This window comes from Aquila chrysaetos, chromosome 10 (assembly GCF_900496995.4).
Source record: "Aquila chrysaetos chrysaetos chromosome 10, bAquChr1.4, whole genome shotgun sequence".
NCBI classification, from domain to species: domain Eukaryota; kingdom Metazoa; phylum Chordata; class Aves; order Accipitriformes; family Accipitridae; genus Aquila; species Aquila chrysaetos.
The window spans coordinates 41067808-41089229 of record NC_044013.1 but is presented as its reverse complement, the minus strand read 5'-3'; the positions used below and the strand labels follow the sequence as shown (position 1 = coordinate 41089229).

Below are 21422 nucleotides of genomic sequence, written 5' to 3'. Positions count from 1 at the left end.
GAAGAAGAAGTTGCACTCCCTCTTTTGTTTTCCTCAGCTGTATCAAAATCCAACCCCAAATGAAAAGATGAAAATGTGTCTATAATAGAGACTATTGAGCAAAAAGTAGTAGTGCTACTTTTCTGTACACACCTTTGTTTGTTGAACATAAAGCCTGAATTGCCACTGACCAGACACATGGAATTAAAACATTCAGATAGGAAAGCAAAGGGGACAGGAAAAAAATTTTTCAAAAAAAAAATCTGTATATATTATACTATAGTACCAGTGGCAGGAAAGTTAAGAAAAAGTATTATTTAAAAACAAACAAAAAAAAGGACACACACACCCCCAACCAAACAAATAAAATAAAAAAAAAAGGTATGTTCTCAGTTAATTCACTAAGTGCAAAATCATATATAAGTAAGGTGTTGGTATGCCACCTAATAAATGTTTCCTGTTGCTGCACACAGAAGTCTCATTTTCCAGTCTCACAAATCTACCCCAACCCTAAGCAGCTGTTTGGAGGGTTGCTGGGTAGGGATGGAGGGGGTGTGAGGGAGTTGGGTTTTTGTTTGTTTCATTGGGGGTTTTTGAAACAAAACACTAACCATAACACATGCATTAATTGAATGTCATGGGGGCTGTCAGAAAAAAAAAAGCTACCAGTAAATAAAAAAGTAGCATTTTAGTAATAGGTTACTAAATGTGCATAGGTTGCAAAGTATCAGTTATTCACTACAGGCTACTTGCTTAGTGCTAGAAAGCCTTACTCCGTTTGCCATTCATTTTGGAGAAATGAATAAATTTAGGCAAATCAGGAGTAGGGTAAATCTGGAGAAATTACAAAGGGGAGGAGTTCACCTTCCTGGCTATGGCTTTCAGGTCTGTCCAGGACTACTTACTCCAGTATAAAACTGAGAGCAGAAATATGATCACATCCTAAGAAGTCTAATCAATTCTGGTTTCAACACTGAGCCTATTTAAAATAGATAATGGAATTGCTGTTCCTTGTTCTGTTCTCTCTGCACATTCTCAAGACAGAGGCAGTAGGTAAGTCCTTGCCTGCTCTTTCTAACCCCATGTACCAAGGTTACTCTTATTTATGATTTGTTTCTGAGTATCAGTACATACAGTAGAGACTTTCTAATTCTTCTATATGACAAATGAAGGATGTTTTATTTATTTCTCTGACTTTTATTATTTGTGGTAAAATATCAAGTACAGACTTTTCTCATGAACAAATGAGTGGGTTTGGTTTTTTTTTTTTCACCTTTAGAGATTCTAGTTGCCTTCCTCCTCCAAGAAAAATCAATGAGGTTTGACTTGATGTCTATAGTTAGCTATATATGTAAATTTAAAAAATCAAAACACAATTTATCTGTAAACTTCTTAAAACTTCAGATAGTTTGTTTTAGTTTTCCACTCATATTGCTTTGCAGTTTATGATATAAGATGAAATTCTTATGGTTGCCTACTGAGAGAGAAAGAACAATACATCTTTTGCTGCATTAGCCCAGCAGATCCATCTATTTTTGCACTGTGTGCACTATGTACATAAGTACACTATGCACTTACGATGACTAGATTAAATAGCGGTCTATAATTAGTATTGAAAAATGCAGAAGGTATTTTTATGCTTCTATTAGATCAGCAATGCTATAACATTGAATAAATCACCTTTCCTATGTAAATATCAGCACACAGCCTCAAAATTAAAGATAAACACTGCAGTTCTTAATAGTAATGAAGGGCCTATTGTTTGCACTAAAATAGACTAGACTGCATTAAGGAAAAAAAAGAGATACAATATTATCAGAGGTATCAGAGGGAAGCACTGCACCAAGAGCCTATTAAAGGGACACGGTTTTAAAGCAGATCAAGATTCAGTCACCAGACTTAAAGTAACAGAGGTCTGAGATGCTCAGAAAGTACCTTAAGGAGCACAGCCTGAGCACTGGGGAAATGGAGGGGGATTCCCCACATTTTATTTCTCTGTTCTTAGTTAATTCTCCATATCCATGACTCAGTAGCTTGCCTTTTCCAGATTCTTACCTGACAGTTCAAGTACCTACCCTCTTCCCTAGTCTGTATTTTGTAGGTATTCTCTCTCCAGAGGCTTCCCACATGTGGTACAGGTAAACAGAAACACAAAGAACCTTTGCTCTTCCAAAGTCTACAACTAGTGTTTGCTTGATATTGATTACTCACTGATTAACACTTTGCTAAATTTACTGCTCTATTAAGGGATTTATTACAGGATCTTGAAAGACCATTTAGAAAACCCTTATGGGCTTTATTAGATTAGCGTTAATAATTAGTGCTTTAGCAGATGGAAGTAAGATAGGGAATGCATGTAGTATTTTTTGTTGCTTTTTTCCCCCACCATGATTATTGCCAGTAGAGGCAAACTACACAGTCATTAACACACAAGAAACCTGCTCTCTCCCTCACCTTCTTTTCCAAACCTTTTCCTGAGGTAGAAGCTTCACAAGATACATCATGCTAAGTTAAAGGCTAAACATTTCAAGAAACCTCAACTTTTGAGAATCAGCCTAAATTATTTTTGTTATATTTGGAAGGTATCTTTTTTAAAAAAAATAAGCATTTCATTTCTATCTTACCACTTTTCAGAAGCAGCTTGACTGATATCCACTTATCAGCTCATTTAACATACCTCCACCAGGGTTGTTTTTCTAATCTGGGCAGCCTCATAATTCACCACACTTAAAGAGTCAATATGACTGATTGCTAATCTTTCAAACTGCTTTCAGCCTTGACCTGTCTTAATGTCATAGCACCTATGTTTTAAAATTATTACTAATAGTCTTTAGAGGGCTTTATAAAGGAGCAATCTTCATTATCTATAATGAAGAATGTATAATTCCCATTCTACAAAAGGGAAACCGAGGCACATTGGTGCAGTCACCTGCCCAGAGATCAACCAGCACCAGGAAGAGAAACCAACTTGCTTGAATCTCTGTCCAGCATCTCATCCACTGACTTACATGGATCTCAGTTACCATATTCCATTAATAGCTGCGCTGATGCACCTCAAATGGCTCGCTTGATTCCTTTGAGAGATCAATGACCCTCTGGTAATACTATTAGACAGGCAGAAGAGAGGCAAAATGTCTGCAATGTTCCAACAGGAATATTCCAAACCTTTTGAGAGAGAGGTTTTATTAATGGTAAATTCAGTCTAGTGCCATTCGGAGAACAACAATTGCAGAGGACAGTAATGTACATCCGTCTAGAAGCTTTGTGGTGGGGTTACAGCAAGCGCCAAGTGTTACTGAAAAAATAATTTTCTTTAAGAGGAATGGAATGAACCCCAGTATATTTTAACCTTTTTCTTTATCACAGACCAGGACTCAGCCATGAGAAGACATTCTCCCACAGTCCATGCTCTAGTGCTCCAAAAGATTGATGCATGACAGAACATGATTATTCTAATTTTCTGTATTTCTACTTACATACTTTTAACTTTCACAAACATAAAATTTATGTAACCGTGATGACATTGACATTGTCAGCATTAATTCTCAGTCTGATGTTTCTTCAGGGCCATTCAAATATGAAGTATACCCAATATCTCTATAAGCAGCATAAAAACAAGATGCTGTAACTTCTTCCATTTCCAGTTCTAATGGTATAGATTGCACGCATATTTATAGTTGTATTTCAAATCCATTTTAGGGCTGGGAAAATTGGGATGCTGGTGCACTTAGATATACTCTGGGATGAAAAGTTGCATTTTCAGTTGTTTAAGAAAGAAGAATAATAACTGCAATATAAGACCTAGAACACATAGAAAAGGCAGTAAGCCATAGCTGCTTTAGGCAGTAATCCATAGGTGCTTTAGGACATATGGATTGCCTGAATTTCCCTCTGTCCACCCACCTAATTCAACACATGATTAAATATAACTGACAAGCTATCACTGACATTATCTCAAAGTAGTTACCTCGACTATCTCAGTGCAGACAGACTTTTGATCTCAAGTTATGATCTTTATGCAGGATACATCGCTTAGGGCTTCCTTTTCTTTCTTCCTTGTCATCATTCAAGCTGCCAAAATAGATTTAAAGGCTTATCTGAGTGTACCTATCGTCATCCATACATATCAGTGTATGCCGTCGTTGTCAGATCCACTGTATGCAAGAAGAAACAAAAGCTCTCATTTGTCAGGTTGCTGAGTGTGCACTGAGAGCAGGAGATACCCACTGATACTGCTCTGTGCTCTCCCCTCTCCATACAGCTACTCAAACTGCACAAGCAGGCTTCTGGCAGCACAGAATTTTCTAGCTTTATCAACTGTGCTGAACAAGTAGCAGCACTTAGTGCTTAATAGCTTTGAAACGCTGAAATTCTTTTACTAATAAACTTTCCCATTAACTGTGGATCCTGCAATTAAATTTTAGCAAATTAAGTCTATAAGAGGGACTGTTATGGTGAACAGAGGTTGAGCCACTGTTATATTCACTGGCATATTTGGCTTACAATTGGAGGTGTTTTATGGCTGAGAGAAGAAAGGGTGCAGACTGCTTGACCAGGGTATCTAAGGATGCAAATCCTTTAATCTCAGCATGCACTTATTTCCTTCCACAGTCTATGATAGAGGCACAAAGTGGTATGGCATTATAACAATTTCATTCTCACTCTCTCTTTGACACTAAAATTCAGCAAAAGAGAGAAAAGCGCTTGTGGCAGAGCAGCAGGTGAGACAGCGGAGCCAGAGAGCAGCTCTTCAATCAGCTCAGCTGAATGAAACAGCCTGTTTCATTTGGGGGGGCAGAGAACCAAGCCCAGAGGGCAAAGAAACAACATTGTGTGTCACTGGAAGACTCATGAAAGGCAGCTACAAGACAGTATTAGAGTCCTATATGGAATAAACTTTGAAATGTTTTTAACTTCTTACATTTCTGCGGCCTGCCAGGTGTGGCATTCAGATATATCTGCATTGCACATATGGATAAATTTGTATTTGTATTTGCATTATAGTACAATGCACTACTAAACAGCATTAATTACTAGGAGGAGGTAATGGAGTATTGTATGTTTGAGTAATACTTAACTGGCACAGTTACAACTTCAAGTGCTTTCCTATTTATAGGGAGCTGTGACCGTACTAAAGGTTGTCACAGAATGGGAAGGAAGATACATGTTTTAAAACTGAAGCACAGAGAACTCTTGCTTCAAAGTTACGAGCAATGCACATGAGTTTGTATTGTATAAGTAGAAAGACTTTGTCTAATGTGATGGGCAAAGACTGGGTGTGCTGGAGACCCCAGTTGAATCTCAGCTCAGCCAGAGACATCCTGCATACACAGTGACCTTGCACTGGAGTTCCCCCGGGAGTGCATAAGGATGTTTTACCTCTTGTGTAAATTTGTGTCAGACCAGGAATGCCTTGATTCTCTTCACATCAGTCTATGTGTGAAGTTATTCAAGAATATGTACTGTGCAGACACATCTTGCTGTAATCTACATTCATCTGCAGATCTTGACTTCCTCTCAAAGAATTACCCATGTAAGCGTTATAAGATCACCTCTGCTGTCTCCATCACATACGAATCCAACAACTGCCCCTCATCCCTGTACATGACTTCTGAACTGCTGAAGAGTGATTGCATATAGCATGTAGTGATGAATGAGTGATAGCACAGATGAGAGGAATCCTGCTTTGCTGTGCCTAAGGCAGCATACATCTACGCGATGCCTCAATAAGCATCAAGGTTCTTGAGCAGACAGATTTTTTATTAGGCTGATGCATCCAAGGGCATCACAACTCCAAGTTCAAAAATCATTGTTCACTTGTTTGCAGTCTGTTTCTGGTGACATGCAATGAGTGGGCAATTTTCCATGTACGCAGTGGACCCAATCACATTATTAATGCTCCATTTAAGGATCAGCCTGACTAGCATGAGTACACTACATTGTCATCAATTTGTATTAACTCACTGTTTAGCTGACCTCAAGCAGAACTGCAATGTGCTGCATCACCTCGTCCTTCTCCAGCATCCCAGCCAGGTGCTTTCCTGCTGTTCTTCACTTCAGCTCAGGGAAGGAAAGGAGCATGGTAGAAGCCATACATAGGAGCCATACGCAGGTGACAAGTGACATCATTACTTCAGCTTAAGAATTACTCTCCTTTCTCCTATAGCAAAAGGTATCAGCTTAAGAGTTGGAATATCCCTTATATGCTGCAAGCTATGCACTGTGATACTTAAGAAAACTGGAGTCACGGTTTCTCCTAGCTCTTACATTTAGATTTTGAAGACTGGAAGCAGAAAAGCATTTTCAGAGACAGGCGCTGCTGTGAAACACCTTTCTCTTAGCTGTCCAAATAACCAGCACAAACCTTTAGGTCCTCAAGACATGCTGCAAGGTCCAGTTCTTCAGCTAGGTGTCTGTCTTCATGCAAAGAGGCTTTTTTCCCTGTTTGTGGCATTGCAGGAGATGCTTTGTTATGTTGCAGAATATATCTAATGGCCTGGTATTAGATTTTTAGTCACGTTTCTAACTGTAGGATCAGTCATCATAAACGCAGCACAAAAGACTACAAAAGGACAGTAAAGCCAGAATGTAATTTGTTTGAACTAAATTTTAAAAACACTAAAAAAAAGGATTTCTGAATTTTATTTGACGCTGCCTCTGTTGTAAACAAAGCAAAGCAAAATACCCCACAGAAGCAAATCACCTTAGCCCTGGATACTCATTTTTTGTTAAAGGCCAGCTTCCTTCTCTGATACGGCAAATTTATGAGGACACATATATATGACAGAGGCTACAACAGTATCACAGGTCACAGCTAAAAACATTTTCCTCTCTCTGACACAAAGGAAGTAGTTTGCAAGTGTTTATAGGGCATATCTAGCATCCTCCAATCTCTTTGGATTTTTCCTTTATACATGTTGCCGACAAAGACCTCATTGAGCATGTGATTTATGTACACATGTGCAAATTATAAACACTGTGCTCAAATCAGATGTGGTTACGTGTAATGCTTCACTAGTACAATAAAGCTTATTTTCAAGGTTAACTCCCCATAATATCTTGGAATGTACCTACCTACAGATGTATATCGTTATGAAAAATAAAATTTCCAGGTAAAAGTGAATGGAAAAGAGATGGATGATCACAAACATTTGGTTTTACATGGTTAGAGATACACAAATCTAGACGTAAACATTTGGAACTGATTTTGCCTGTCAAAGTAGTTGATCAGCACTTCCTGAGGATGTGTAATACTTAAGAATGTATAAATAGACATATGTATATATGCTCAGCTTTTGTTCAGCAATATCTCATTAATTAGAAAGACAGACTTAGATTCCACTTGATTTTAAGTTTCTTTGTCTTTTGTACTTCAGATAACAAGTTTCACAAAGCAAGCTAAAAATAGCATGAGCCCAACACAAACCAAAGCTAAAAATACACCGCATGCAAAACTAGCTTTTGCCATTTTCATGGAAAAGGCCAGCCTTCATTCTGCTGCAAAGCCGGTGGTTACAACAGATTTTAGGGATGGATTTGAAACCAGTGGACAATAGTGCAATAATGAGAACTATGCCGTTCAGGGCAGCCTGGGCTTTCTGAAAAGCAGCAGTGCAGAGGGAGCACTATCAGCTGTGTGTCTCAGAAAACAACGAATTGTCAGCGAGGACATGGCTGAAAGAGGGTGACAAGAGATCTGATGGGACAAACAAAGGAGTCAGTCAGTGAAAGGGAGAGAAGGGATTTTAACTAAAAAGCAACAGGGGATATTCTTACTCTCTCAGTACTTCAGGCTATTTGTGGCATAAAGGTCATTTACACTTCAAGAGATTAAATATAGTTAATAAAAATAGCTAACCATCAACATATAAAATTAATAGATTTCCAGCTACTTTATTCAGAAGGACACAACCTGTTTTAGTAACCCTTTTGTGCGGATGGACAAATTAAAAGGCCAATTTTCATCTAGCCTGTCTCATGGCACTGAGTCAGAGGAGACGTGGGCTTCCATGCAGCAACTCAGCAGGTCCAAGTAGGGCAGTAAGCACGGAACAAGTAGGACAAAGTAGATTTAGGAACTTTTATGGAATTCAGGCAATCTGACCATGGGCCAAAGAGCCTAAGGGTCTTTTCCTAGATCACACAATAGCCCATTGGCAAACTGCTAACACCCCGGCTTCCAGCCAGGAGCACTGTCCTCCATCCAGCTGCCTAAGTGAACAGAAGAGGGAGTTCTCAACTGAAGGAATTTTTTGCCTCAAGTTTCCAAGCTAGGCTTGATAGCTAAAACAATTGAAAACATTTACAATAAAATGAAAACAATACGTAACTGTATTGTTTTCCAGCTATTCTGGTGCTAAAAAAACAGCTTTGGTCAGGAAACCAGTTGTAAATTTGACAAGGAAGAAACAGAGATAAGTAGGACTGCTCACTTGCCAAGAGAGACTCCCTAAATTTAACTGTCTTGACCTTTGTGAAGGAAGAGGAGGCCTTCAGCCTAGTTCAGCCCTACTCTAAATTAAAACCCAGTAAAGTCAGGGTGACACCTCTGATATGGTGCATCGCCACTTAAATCAAGAATCCATAATACAATGTAAGAGCCAGATAGAGTCGATAACATAGGAATTGTGAGTCCAGGTGTATATGTATACAGAATGTATATGTGTACTGAATTATAGTACTTCCAATGGTGACAGCAATGCAAATGTCTCTATTTAATGCCAATTAGGCAAGGAGCTTTTGGAAATCCTGGCTAGTATCTAATACTATCCTGAGCAAAGTGTGGATGCTCATGGCTTAACTCATGTGTACCAGCCAGGTATGGGAGTAAGCTATGAAAACCTCCAGGGCAGCTCATATCACAGCAATGGTTTCAGCATCTCAACTGCAAAAACCAAACAAAACCCCCAAGCGACCAAAAAACCCACTTTCCACTGCATTTTTCTGGGCAATAAAATAAACAACAGGAAAGAGAATGGGGGAGCTGAGGTCTGACTGAAAGAGCAGCCAGGTGAGAGGACTGCAGGATGGGATCTCATGTGTACTGAGTCCCTGTAAGAAAGGGGCTTCGGAGAAAGAGATGAAAGACTGAAGTGGAAATGGTGGAAAGGTGAAGGGCACATTGTCAAGAGATGGGACGAAGGATGGATGAAGCAAGAACAGGAATTACAGATTATGAAGGAACTATTTGAATGCTGTAAACACCAGGGAGGGAAAAGAATTGTTTAGGGTGGTTCAGTGATATTTCTAGGAGTGATGGGATGCAGATAAGCAAGTGGAAAATGTAAGCTATTAAACAGGAAGCATTTCCTGACAGTGAAGGCTAATAGACTGTGGAAAAGTCTCCTAAGGGAAGTGGCAGGAGCCACTCAGACAATTAAAACTAGACTAGACAACATACCTTAGGGCATAGTCATGCCTAAGACCACAGACAACTGACTGGATGTGACAAGTATCTTTCCTTCTTGCTTCAGAAATAAAGCCATAAAGCCCAGGGGGAAAAAAGGACCATTGTAAATGCAAGTTCCCTATACGTAGGGAGGCATCACACCTGACTCAAATAAAATCCGAATGCAAATTTTCCTTGTAAGTGACACAGGGTATGGCAGTTTGGTTCATCCTGAGTGGTATCTATACAAAAGATCATGTTCTCTAATGTTACATTACTGCCAACCACAAAAAAAAATATCTAATTCACAGTAAACATTAATTCATTGTTTGCTCAAGCATTCTGCAATGTGTAATTAGCTCATTGTTTAAGATTTAACAGCTCTAAGGACCTTTTTCTTATGAACTGCTGAATTTATATCCTGTTCTACTTCACTGATACCATCCAACTTTCTAAACCACAACTGTGATAAGTACTTGATAGAAAAACACTAATTCTTTGTTAGTTTGTAGACATTAGGAATTTTGCAGGAAGCTTGCAAAAATTAGACGCTAATTATTTGGTGTATGTTGCATTCGACAGAAGAAGGGAAGAATACTCATGAGTGCTGGATGTAAGGCAGCTGTAGACACCTGAGGGCTGGATTTTTTTTTTTTTATTTTAATTTTTTAAACTTTTTCTCCCCATCATCTTGATGTGCAGGCTGAAAGATTTTTAGTGTGCTCATGTGTCAATCTATTAAGACATGATTGAAACCCATGAGCTTATTTGAGAGAACCTGCCAAACACCTATCAGCTGGTAAAAAGTCGGTGGTTGCTTTGTTTGAGAAGGGTTGGACTCAGACTCAGCAATGAAAAGCTCCATAACCCACTTCCATTTCACTCCTCTGGTACAGAGACATTGTATCAGGACCACTGACAATATGATTTGGTGATATTTACCTTCCTTCAGTGTCTCCTGTGGTTGTCTTTGATTTTCGTGGTTCTATGGTCATGGTCTAAAAGCTCCACAGCCTTGAACCCAATGGACAATGAACTTGCTGCACTTACTCCTAATTGTGAATCATACTGACTGTAAAATTTGATTTGCATTACAGTAATGCTTTGATGTCTAAGTCATGATCACACTCCCATTGTGCAAGGCACTATACAAACCCAGAACAGTAGACCTTGTTCCAAGAATTTACAGTAAACAGACTGGAATACCTCAACTGACCTTGATTTCTCACCTGACAACTTTCCCCTCTGGTTTAACTCACATCCCAAAGAGTTTGAGACCAAATCTTTGCAGGTAACTATCCTCTCATGCTGCATAGATGCTACTACCTTTAAACATTTGTGTCCAGGTTATTCCTGCAGTGGAATACCTTTTCTCCTGAAGGTTTGTGCACATGTAACTTGCAAAGAAAGAAAGACCACTTGCAGTCATAGGGTACTGGTACAGCAATTGTTAAAGTATATACTGAACACTGGGCTAGAGCATTTGCCAAAAATATGAACGCAGTCATACATCCGTGCAAATACTAACACATATGAAACATAACCAAGCATTGTGAAGATCGGCTTACCCAGTATTTGCTAGGCATTTATTGATTAAAATACCGATTAAGGCACTTGGTGACATTCTGTGCTTGAAACTTCTGGTTCTGCTGTTTCCCAGCGGAGATGAGAAATCGCTCAGCGCTGCTGGAGGTCTGGCCACTGTCTTGTGTACACAGGCCTGAAAAAATGCCACAATCAATTTTAGAAATGGCAGGTCCTAAAGCTAAGCTTTGTGTATGTTTAGAAATGTGTCAGAAAATAAAACATTGTCGAAACAGATTTTTTGATAATTACAAAATGTTAATGGAACAACAACGTAGAAATCACTACAGTTCTTACAATACAAATCTAGCAATATTATTTACTTTTGTCCTCAATATTACTTAACATTTGTTGAACTAGAAAGTGAGTCAACATTATTTATAGTTTTCAGCATAAATTTAATTTTTGTGAGAGATGAACTAAAACAGTATCATTTTTCAAGAATATATTAATTGCCACAAGCTCATCCAAGTCTCCCTCTGTTGTTATAGCTAGCCATATTTTGCATCAAGGTTCTATTTATAACTTCTTCTAAATACTTAATAGATTGATGGTATTGCTATGCTACTGATATGAAGATAAAGGTGTTAAAAGCAGTTACGAGCCTTCCAGCAGATGATTTATAAAAGATCACAAATTATGGTAACTAGCAATCTAATGACAGGACTCTTCCATAATAATCCCTAAAAATTGATTAGCCATTTATTAAAATGCCCATAATTTACTAATCATAGGCAAACAGAAACTATAGTATTAATCATGATTATAAGAGGTTTTGAATTGTTATTGATTAAAGTTCAATAGCCAAAGAGAACTATTGCTGTTAAAGTCCATTTAAACTTTATAACTGTCATAAACAGCCACTGAAGCAGGCTGTGATAAACAAACTAGTCCTTACTTTCTTGGCTAGATCAACATATACTTAAGTTAAATCAGCTCTCTTCCTCTGAATTTCATATTTCTTCTGACAATGTAAAAGTAAGATTAAGACCTTCTATTGAAAAATTTTTCAACCATCTGTGTGGGATCACAGTTGAGTTAGAATGAGGATTCTTTCTTTCTTTCAGGAAATGAGATCCTTCGTTTCTTAAAATTCCCTATTGCACCAAGTAATGTTTAAAATAGTTCCTGGAACGGAGTGAGATAAATCATCTTGCATAAGTGAATTTACAAGTATATGAAAGAATGGCAAGTACAGAACTGATAAAAGGAAATTTATTTTAACACTACATATATTCAGATGTGGAACTTTTGCCTCAAGAAGTTGCTGAAGCCAAAGTTTCAAACCCAAATTATTTAGAACTGCAACCCATCTAGAGGTCTACTATTTTATGCTAGCACAGTTTCTGGAAGGAATATTTACAGGTGTAAACTGATTCATTCAAGACCAGGAGGAGATCTAGAGAGAGACAGAGCTGCCTACTGAAGGATTTTTATGCTCTTTCCTGAATTATTTGATATTAGAACCCAGCTAGACTTGCCGGATGGTGTGCTCCATGCTTTACAGCCGAAGCACTTAACTCTTACCAGCCACTGCTGTTTATATATTTAATAAATGAATCATCTTACTCTAATAAAATTGGGCAGACATAAATAAGAAGTTGTCAAAACGGTGTGGCCAGTCATCACTCTCTGAGGATCTCAGGTTGCAACCCCGTTTCCCATCTGCTTTCTCAAGGGACAATTTGTACAGCTTTTCATTCATCTAATTTTCAATATCTGATTTTTTTTTTTTTTTTTTAGTTGGAGGCCATTGGTGCTATCAGTCACAGAAGTATGAACAACCACACTGTGAAGGTACTGCTAAACAATTTATTTTTCCAATCACATTAGTGTTTGGATTCTTCTGTTTTGCAAAGGGCCTCTTTGTAGAAATAATGCAAAAATTCACACAACTGAGCATTTAATGCTGCATGATCACGTTATACGCAAACATAAGTGCTGAACAGGATACCTAAAAAAAGGGTATTTTGAAGATACCAGTGTTTGTTCTAACTCTTCATTTTGTTTCAACCAAGGATAATGCTACAAATAAAAAAATAACTCTGAATGTGCTCCAGAGGTAATCATCCCAGCAAGCTGGGTATAGACAGCTATTTAAATTCTTAAGGACAGTTATGAAAAATCCTAATGTTCTACCTACAACTGCACCTTTTGTTTTACCAGCAGGATCCACCTAGGCTGCCTGCTCCCTTGCTCACCCCTGTGTCCTGCCCAGCTCTCCCTGGAACTGACTGTGCTGAGAGCAGCATTTCACTCCCAGGACCATCACTATCACCACTTTTTTTTGGTTTTTGTTATAGTTTCCAAGTTTCTGTAGTTTCTATAGCTCAGCCAACCTCAATGGTAGTTCACTTTCCATTTTACAACCATTTACATGTGCATATTTTCCTATTAAGCTTAACAGAACATTCCTGACACATATTAATATTTTTAAAACTACCAAAAATGATATAAGAAAGTTCCTGCATTAAATTCCAACATCCAAAGACTTTTTCTTCAAAGATGTCTCAAATTTCCCAAGCAAGAATATATTGACTGTTGGGTGGTTTGGCTTTATCAAGGATTTGCAGTCTACAGGAAAAAAAATATTTTCTTCATCCCTAAATAGATCCTCGACAATGGCATCTAGCAGTCACCACCTGCAAAGGAAACAAACAGTCACCTATCAATATTGTCACCAGAAATGTTGTTTATGACAAGAGCCTTAAACCACTGGATTTTGAAGGATATGATGTGAAGGGGTCTTCGAAGTGGAACATAGAAAATAATGGACATACAGGCAAGTACTGTCAAATTATTACTGTTATTATGGGATTTACTTGTGCCTTCACTTGGAACAATCCAGTCACTTCTTCCATGTTCTGGGCAAGGTGTTAGATATCACTACTGCTACTTAAAAGCAAGGGAGCGAAAATAAGATAGCACCCCTATCTTTCAGAAGTGAAACTTTCAGAACACCTTCTGAAGCAAGGCTTTCTGGGAACTTTGGGGAATGATCTGGTTTTTGGATTCTGGACACGGTCCTTGAGCGTCTCAGCAGAAATCGGTTCTTTGCACATGCAGAAACAGAACTCAAGATGTCTAGGGAACCTCAAACAACAACCTCTAGGACTAGGAGGTGGGTGGGTATAGGGGTTTAGGACAACAGTTTTGGCAGAGGTGTGTAATTTCTGCTGAATGCTCTTATACCCTTAATTTCCGGGCTTGCCCTTTCTAACCCTTGCTCATGTACAAAGAAGAATTCTGCTGAAGAAGAACATAATCTGGGAAAGTCATTCAACCAGCGGCTCGCAGTGTGTGTGTCTTACTAGTTCTTTAAACAATGAGCTGAAATCTTCTCAGATTTCAACCTGTTTTCTCTGCAAACAGAAGTAATCTAATGTGAGCTTGTTGATTAGCTACTTACTGATTCAGTAAACAATGAATCAGTGAACAGCAAATCAGTAAATAGTGAATCAGTGAATATAATTTAGAACTGTTCCACTTCCTTCACTTTTCTTCACTAAAAGCAATACTAATGATGATGCTTCAACAATATTATGCTAAATTACTTTAACTTTAAAAATAAATCTGTTGTCATTTTTTAAAAAAATATCTACAGGGGTTATTAAAAATCTTAGATGGATTGTTTTAACTGCCAAATCCCTAAAGTGGAAAATTGCAAGCAGCAAGTATTTTCCTAACTTAAAATGGAAAGGTGGAAAGGTAGAAAGGTAGACAGCTGGGTAGATTTTCACACCCAGAGGTCCTACTTTAAAACATTGGTATTTTGACAGACCATAAGAAAAAGACATGTTTTAACTTTTAGTGCATGGGTTAATGACTTTCCCGTTACAGAATGATATTCTAGAATCTCCATATTACAGTTGCTGTGCGTAGAAATACCTTTTACAGACAAATTAATATTCATAAGGATTGGTCAGAACTCTCATCGTTCCCAACCATGCAAAAGGATTAGGTTTTTATCTGGGCTTTTAAAATTTCTTCCTTCTGAGGGCAACCAATCCCTGGGCTACAGTGAGTACAACACTGGAACTGTTATTGCTTAAATTACAGCTGCAATTAGAAGCTCTACGTGAGATTAGATTATCATTATGTTTGATGATGTGCAGATAGCAAAGGTCAGAGTCTCAAAGGTCCTAGAATCTAAATAAACAAAGCCAACAAAGATATGTTACTCATCCATTTACAGATAAAAAAAGCAAAGTAACTAAATGACTCACGCAAGCTTCCAGTTCATTTGAAATTCAGAACAGAAATGAAATCTCTGGGGCTTCAATCCAGGTCAAAACAATCTTTCCTATGGAAAGAAAAGTACTGTGCATAATGTAGACATCCTAATAAGTAAATTTTAAAAATACATCACAAAAGTCTCAAGCACAGGATGTGATGGTGATTTATAGCTAGAAAAGTGTCTCCTAAGAAAATTTTGTTTTGCTGTTAACAACAGATTAAGCATCACATTAAATAGATATAATGACTTAGATGCTTAGGCTTAAGTTGCAACACTACTCTAAATTAAAACAGAATATCTTTAAACCCTGCCTAAAACAAATGTTACAGCGCAGGCAATAGGAGATAAAAATGATGCTTAAAAAAACCAAATAAACTGGGATCAAGGTTATTTTTAGGAATACTTTGATAGAGGGTATTCTCCTAGACAAAAAATGAAGGAATATAGGGTCTTCTGAAAGGTACAAGTAGCTCTCACTCCTGGGGTTATAATGTCAGTGAACAAATCCCTACAAATCCCCTCAGTGCAATCAAGGAAAGACAGGCTATTACCCTGTTTTCTTCAAAATGCGATTAACCGATGATACTCCAAAGGATACATAAATGGATGTCATAAAAGTCTATAAAACCCTTACCCCAGAACAATCCAAAGTAGTGCTGTCCTTTTCCTCCATTTTACAAAAGGAAACAAGTATCACCAAATTTATTTTATTTACTATTATTTATTCAGCTGAAATAACGGGTAGCTCAGCTCCCCAGCAAGTGAGGCTCTACTCAAGACATTCAAGTCCACAGAGCAAATCCCAGGTAGAAATGGGAAGAGAATCTCCAAGTGCTGTGCCATAGAGGGAGACTCAAATGCTGTTGCATATTACTGGGAAGTGCGCTATGATATTTCTCCCTTTCATCTCAAATTAATCTCAGCTAGCATTTTGCAAGAGTTCAGCTTCTGCAAGGTTGAACTTCTGGAACATTCAGGTATGAAAAACCAAGCCAGAACTTTAGGATAAACTTGAACCTCAAGAACATGCATCTTGCTACTCTCACATACTGTTAATGTATAATCTGTTGTGTTTTGTTTTTTTTTTTAAACAACTTATTTGTTTTCCCCAGTTAAAGTAACATTAAGCACTTCCCCTAAAATTGGAGGCGGAGGTCTGGGAAGAAAATACAAGGCAATAGAATTTCATTTGCACTGGGGAGTCCAAGGTGTGCAGCAATACCTTCCCGGGTCAGAGCACAGCATAGATGGAGAAAAACAAGCCATGGAGGTAGGTGAGACTGTTGTGGATTATGGCTTTTACTCAAGAACTCTGGCTTTTTAAGATACTGTTGCACAAAAACTACTGGCTAGTTCTCCTATGAAACGCCAACAGTGGAAATAAAAAACCGAGGACACGCTGCTCACTGCCCAGAACACGCAGGAAAACACACTAGTTTTGCATAGCAAAGGCACAGGACAGACAATGAATCTGGAGTTATATAGCCTTTGGGGAAGAGAAACATTTCATGGCCTATACAGTCTGATTACACTCTCACACTGCTTATTCTGGGACTGCAACCATGAATCAAACTACGCAACCGAAAAAAACCCCTCTCTTCAAGGCAAGACAAGTCTCCAGTGCTGATACACATGGATTGGTGGAAAGAAACCACCCCCCTTTCAAACCATGACGTAAAAATCTGCCTGTTCCACTGCACAGGCTGAAAATTGAGGGCTGCAGCAGTGCACAGAGCGCTTCACCTTCTGGGGAGGTGTACGAGATGGTACTGTTATTGATGATTGAAGTTTCGAATTGTAGTCCACTTATTGCACAGTTCCTGCCTGAGGTCAAGGGCCTCGAGCTGTCTGTCCTCAGCCTGTAAGCAACAAAGCAGCTCGGGCCCCACTGCAGCATAGGTGCAGAGAAGCAGCCAGGTTGCACTTAACAACAACAAACTGCAGAGCAAAATGAACAAATAATTGGCTTTGACTATTGTATTACAGCTTCATGTTGTCCACATAAGAGAAGACGTTTCGGGTATAACAGAAGCAAAGAAAAATGCAGATGGTGTGGCTGTGTTAGCATTCTTTATAAAGGTAGGTAGCTAAATTTTTAATTGCCCATCTCAAATCTATCAGCAATTTGGCTGAGTGATCGATTGTGTTAATGTTACAGTAGTCCAAGACCTAAGCCTCCCTGTCTTCTGCAGGCATTCAGTGCCAGCACTTAGTTCCTTTACCCTTTTCTATATTCTGCTTGCTGTTATCTTTTAGCCTTGTGGGTCTTTTCTGTTTTATTTGCAATTAATTTAAAGCAACCAGTTGTTGAGAAAAGCATGATTTGGAATCAAAATATTTCTGTTTCAGATTGAAGAAGAAAATAAAAACTATGCTACTCTAATAAATGAATTAGAGAATATTAAATACAAAGGTAAGACACTTTTGTTGGTCAAAATGCAACGTATATTTATTTCAGCACATATACTACCAGGTAGTTCACGGTCCAATCCTGTTCTAATTACGGTAGAGATTGTTACTTGAAAGTCAAAGCCAAAAGATAGAGGTTAGTTTGTCAAGTACTCAGAGCATTGCAGGTGGGAGAAAATCTAGCTCTCCATATTTGCAGTGAAGAACACCACCCGAACCAGGATGAGTATTCCTGCTTCTACAGGAGGAATTCCAGTGAGAAGAAAAACATGCCTAAACCACGTGTTATTACAAGAGGTGTGCGTAACTTGTGCTGTGTGGGACCCTGCAGCTGGCAGTCAGGGATTTCACAAGCGGTGAAGCAGCGCGTGGGAAGCGTGCGTGGGGGTGAGGCTTTACACGGCCACGAGCAGCAGCCGCATTTGAAGGCAAATGTGAACAATACCCGCAGCCGCGCTTGTTACAAGCGATATTTCCACATGGTTTGTCTAGGGCAAAGAGCACAGATGGAGCCTTTGCCACTGAGTTCTCTTCTCCCGCCTGAGGAAGATCTTGGAAGGTACTATCGGTACAAGGGTTCCCTCACCACCCCTGACTGCCATGAGGGTGTCATCTGGACAGTATTTGAGAAGCCAATTGAACTCAGTATTTCTCAGGTAAGTCGCAGAGGGATAGCCTGGAAGGTCTGCTTATGGTTATTTTTCCCCTTCATCTGTCTGCTCACTCACACAACACACACTTGTTAGCTGCTCCACTGCTTTGTTCTATGACACACAACACTTGCTTGGCATTAGCCTAATCCTAGTCCTTAGTGCCAGTTTTTTGACCCTATTAAATCATCTCTCAAAAAAAGGGAGGAAAGCAGAAGGAAGGGGAAATGACGATGTGAAAAGAAAGTAAAAAAACCCCACAGGTAAACACCTAACTCAGTGCTTCAGCAGCAGCACTTCCACGGCTGTCATCTGCTCACCCGCAAAATGTCACTGTTTTTCTTCTATTCTTGTAAGTATTAGGATACCAAAACAGAATACTTCAAAATCCAAACTTTGAGTCTATTGGCATCAGCTTTAAGCAACCCATTCATGTCCTACAGAGAGGAACAGGAGACGGAATCATGACTGCCTCTAAAAATGCAGATTGTTCGGCTGACAGAGTACACGATTAAAAAATTCAGGTGTCATGGAGTGGACTCTCAGCAATACTACTAGCCAGCACAGCCTGGCCGAGAGCCAGCATCTGTATTTTAGTTCCTTACCTGCACTGTACTCCTAATCACTTCAGTCAGTGCTCAGCCACACACAAGTCAGCATAGCACAGTACACAAGGGTGAGCATCTGCTTGCTCTGGGCCAGTGTCGCGCTGCAAGCAATTAGAAATTCGAAAGCAAAGTCCTCTTACTTTGCGTCACTGTGACGTGATGGACAAGGACAGGACTGTGTGCGTCAAGAGGACTGGTGTAACCAGGTCCTTGAGGTGGACAAAGCATTTGGCTCACACGGAAAGGAAGTCCCCATGATTTCCAAGGCTAAAACAAGTCATCTGTCAGTGACCTCTGGCAGTAGCCTCCATCACATTGTTTCCTGCAAGGTTTAATGCATCCATACAGTTCAAAACAATGCCACAGAGTAAGGCACTGCAGATTTAGAATATCACAATTTCCAGTGTTCCATGGAAAAAGGATTTAACGATCTATTCTTTTCTCTGATGTCTGCAGATTTCTCAATTTTCCACAGTCCACTTTGATGGGAAGAACTCAACTTACATGGTTGAAAATTTCCGGCCTGTTCAGTTTCTGAATGAACGAAAGGTGTACTGGTCCAGTGCCAGCACCCTCCTGCCTACCGCTAAGGTTTTAATGTTGCTCCTGATGCTTACGTACATCCTGAGTTCTCTTTTCCAATGAACACTTCTCACTTCATTCAAGGTTCTGGGCTTTTTGGAGGTTTTTTTTTTTGTTGTTGCTGCTGTTGGTTCTTTGTATCAAGTAGTCTCTCTAACTACCAACTCATGAATCATATCTCAATACAGAATTTAACCTTGTCCTCCTCCAGATACTAACCAAGGACTTCTGTTGCTGCTCTTACATAAAATGAAACCCATTGCACTAAATCACAAGAAATCAATGGAACTGTAAGATAAAGCTATTAAGATTAAAATTTTAAAAAAACCAAACACTTAAAGAAAGAATTAGGATGGATTATTTGCAAGCCTGTAGTTTTAACACAATGCTGGACGGACACTTTGCAAGCTATACAGAGGACCTTCAAGAGGAATCTCTGCTTAAGTGCCTATGAAGGGGTTTGTTTGGAGTATGTTTACATTCAACACTGCAAATCAGGAAGACGGTAACACGGGGAGTAATTCTTATCATCCCTACATTGTCCTACAGGAAGGTACAACACAGAGCAAAGAAAAAAATGCTCACACACAATTGAGCAACAATTGCAATTGATCTGGGTGATCCTATCTAGTGAAGGATATGTGACAAATTTCACCTGTACTAATGCAATTCCCCCCCGCCTTCTTCCTTCAGAATTTCTAAAGTTAATTTTTAGATAAGGATACTGGATTCCTTTCATCTAATCTACTGATTCTGGATTTCAGGTTTCTCTCTTAAACCTATTTATTCAGCCTAGTACAGCATCCTTCTCTGGGATGCCCATGGCCAATATGACGTGCTAGAAAGGAAAAGGGAAGCTCAACTGCACGTACCAGTTGCACATCTGTGGAAAATCCCTCTCTTTGGAGGGCTGCATTTGAAGCATGAGACTTTGATGATCCTTTACAGTTTTCATTTGCCTAATAAAATGGGACAGCTCAAGAAATGGCTCTTTCCAGTATCACATTTTAGAAGTTTTAAAATGTCAGTTTGAACATTTCAGTGTGAACATTTTTTTTTTTTTTTTAATAACAACATACCTGCAATATTCACATACGGTTAAGATTCATAGTTTTTCCAAGAAGATTGTGATTTGAACTGATTTCTTCAGATCTTACTCAATTACTTACAGAAAAGCTCGATACATTGGGAAATGGGATTTCCTTGTATTATTCCAGTTCTCTCTCCGAAGAAAGTCATAACAGTTTTCTTTGGCTAATGCCATAGAACATGTTACAGCTTCTTCTAGAATTTTAGATTTTGGTCACACCAAAATAGAATTTCGTATTAGCAGACTTGTATTTTTTTCTTTAGCGTAATATTTGCAAAGATGACTTTATGCTACAGCTATATGGCCATTTTCAGGAAAATCATGGCAGTGAGACTAACCACAGCTCACCAAAGGAGAAAAAGCGGGGGGGGGGGGAATTATTTTCATATTTAACAATCAATAATATAAGCTTAAAAAAAACACATGGGAAAGCAAATTCACCTTTTCAGGTTTAGAGGAATCATTAAGACTTTAACTGTATTTTTAGCTAACTGAAAAACTTGAGAAGCAAACATAAATGAAGGATTAAAGTTGAACACAGACCTATGTTTTCATTGCCTTGAGTTTTTATTTCTTTTGTCCTTGCTGAAGGGGAATCCACACAATACTCGTTCAGAAAAGGAATGTGACTTTTTTTCCCCTATTTTCTTCACGACATTTAGGGTTGAGTGTGCATTTGGGGTGGGGGGGGTCAACATGGATTTGCAGTACATTGGGATGTTTCTGATGCCAGCAGGCTTCTGGAGATTTAACTTCACATGGGTCACCTGGGTATTATCTACACATAGCAAAATTGCTTTGTATATGGCACCTTGCTCAGCAGAGCTGCTGCACACACCCAGCCCATCAGGGAGAGGACAGGCAGATTTCTTACCATGAAAGAAAGGGTACCATG

At 38.9% G+C, this 21422-nt stretch overlaps 1 protein-coding gene across 1 annotated transcript; it reads left to right on the top strand.

Moving 5' to 3' along the window:
* The first annotated feature begins 850 nt into the window (after positions 1-850).
* On the top strand, positions 851-21073 carry CA4 (carbonic anhydrase 4). The gene is made up of 8 exons (XM_030028953.2): positions 851-1032; positions 12695-12748; positions 13563-13733; positions 16301-16458; positions 17175-17267; positions 17538-17601; positions 18090-18253; positions 19312-21073. The coding sequence occupies exons 1-8, from the start codon at positions 975-977 to the stop codon at positions 19498-19500; spliced, it is 951 nt and encodes a 316-aa protein (XP_029884813.1). The 5' UTR covers positions 851-974; the 3' UTR covers positions 19501-21073.
* Positions 21074-21422: the final 349 nt, after the last annotated feature.

Bases quoted from the DNA above. Each gene is read 5' to 3' on its own strand.
- CA4 (XM_030028953.2), top strand. From the start codon at position 975: ATGGAATTGCTGTTCCTTGTTCTGTTCTCTCTGCACATTCTCAAGACA. The intron at 17,602-18,089 runs GTAAGACACTTT...TGGTTTGTCTAG, and splicing joins AGAGAATATTAAATACAAAG to GGCAAAGAGCACAGATGGAG. The intron at 18,254-19,311 runs GTAAGTCGCAGA...TGATGTCTGCAG, and splicing joins TTGAACTCAGTATTTCTCAG to ATTTCTCAATTTTCCACAGT.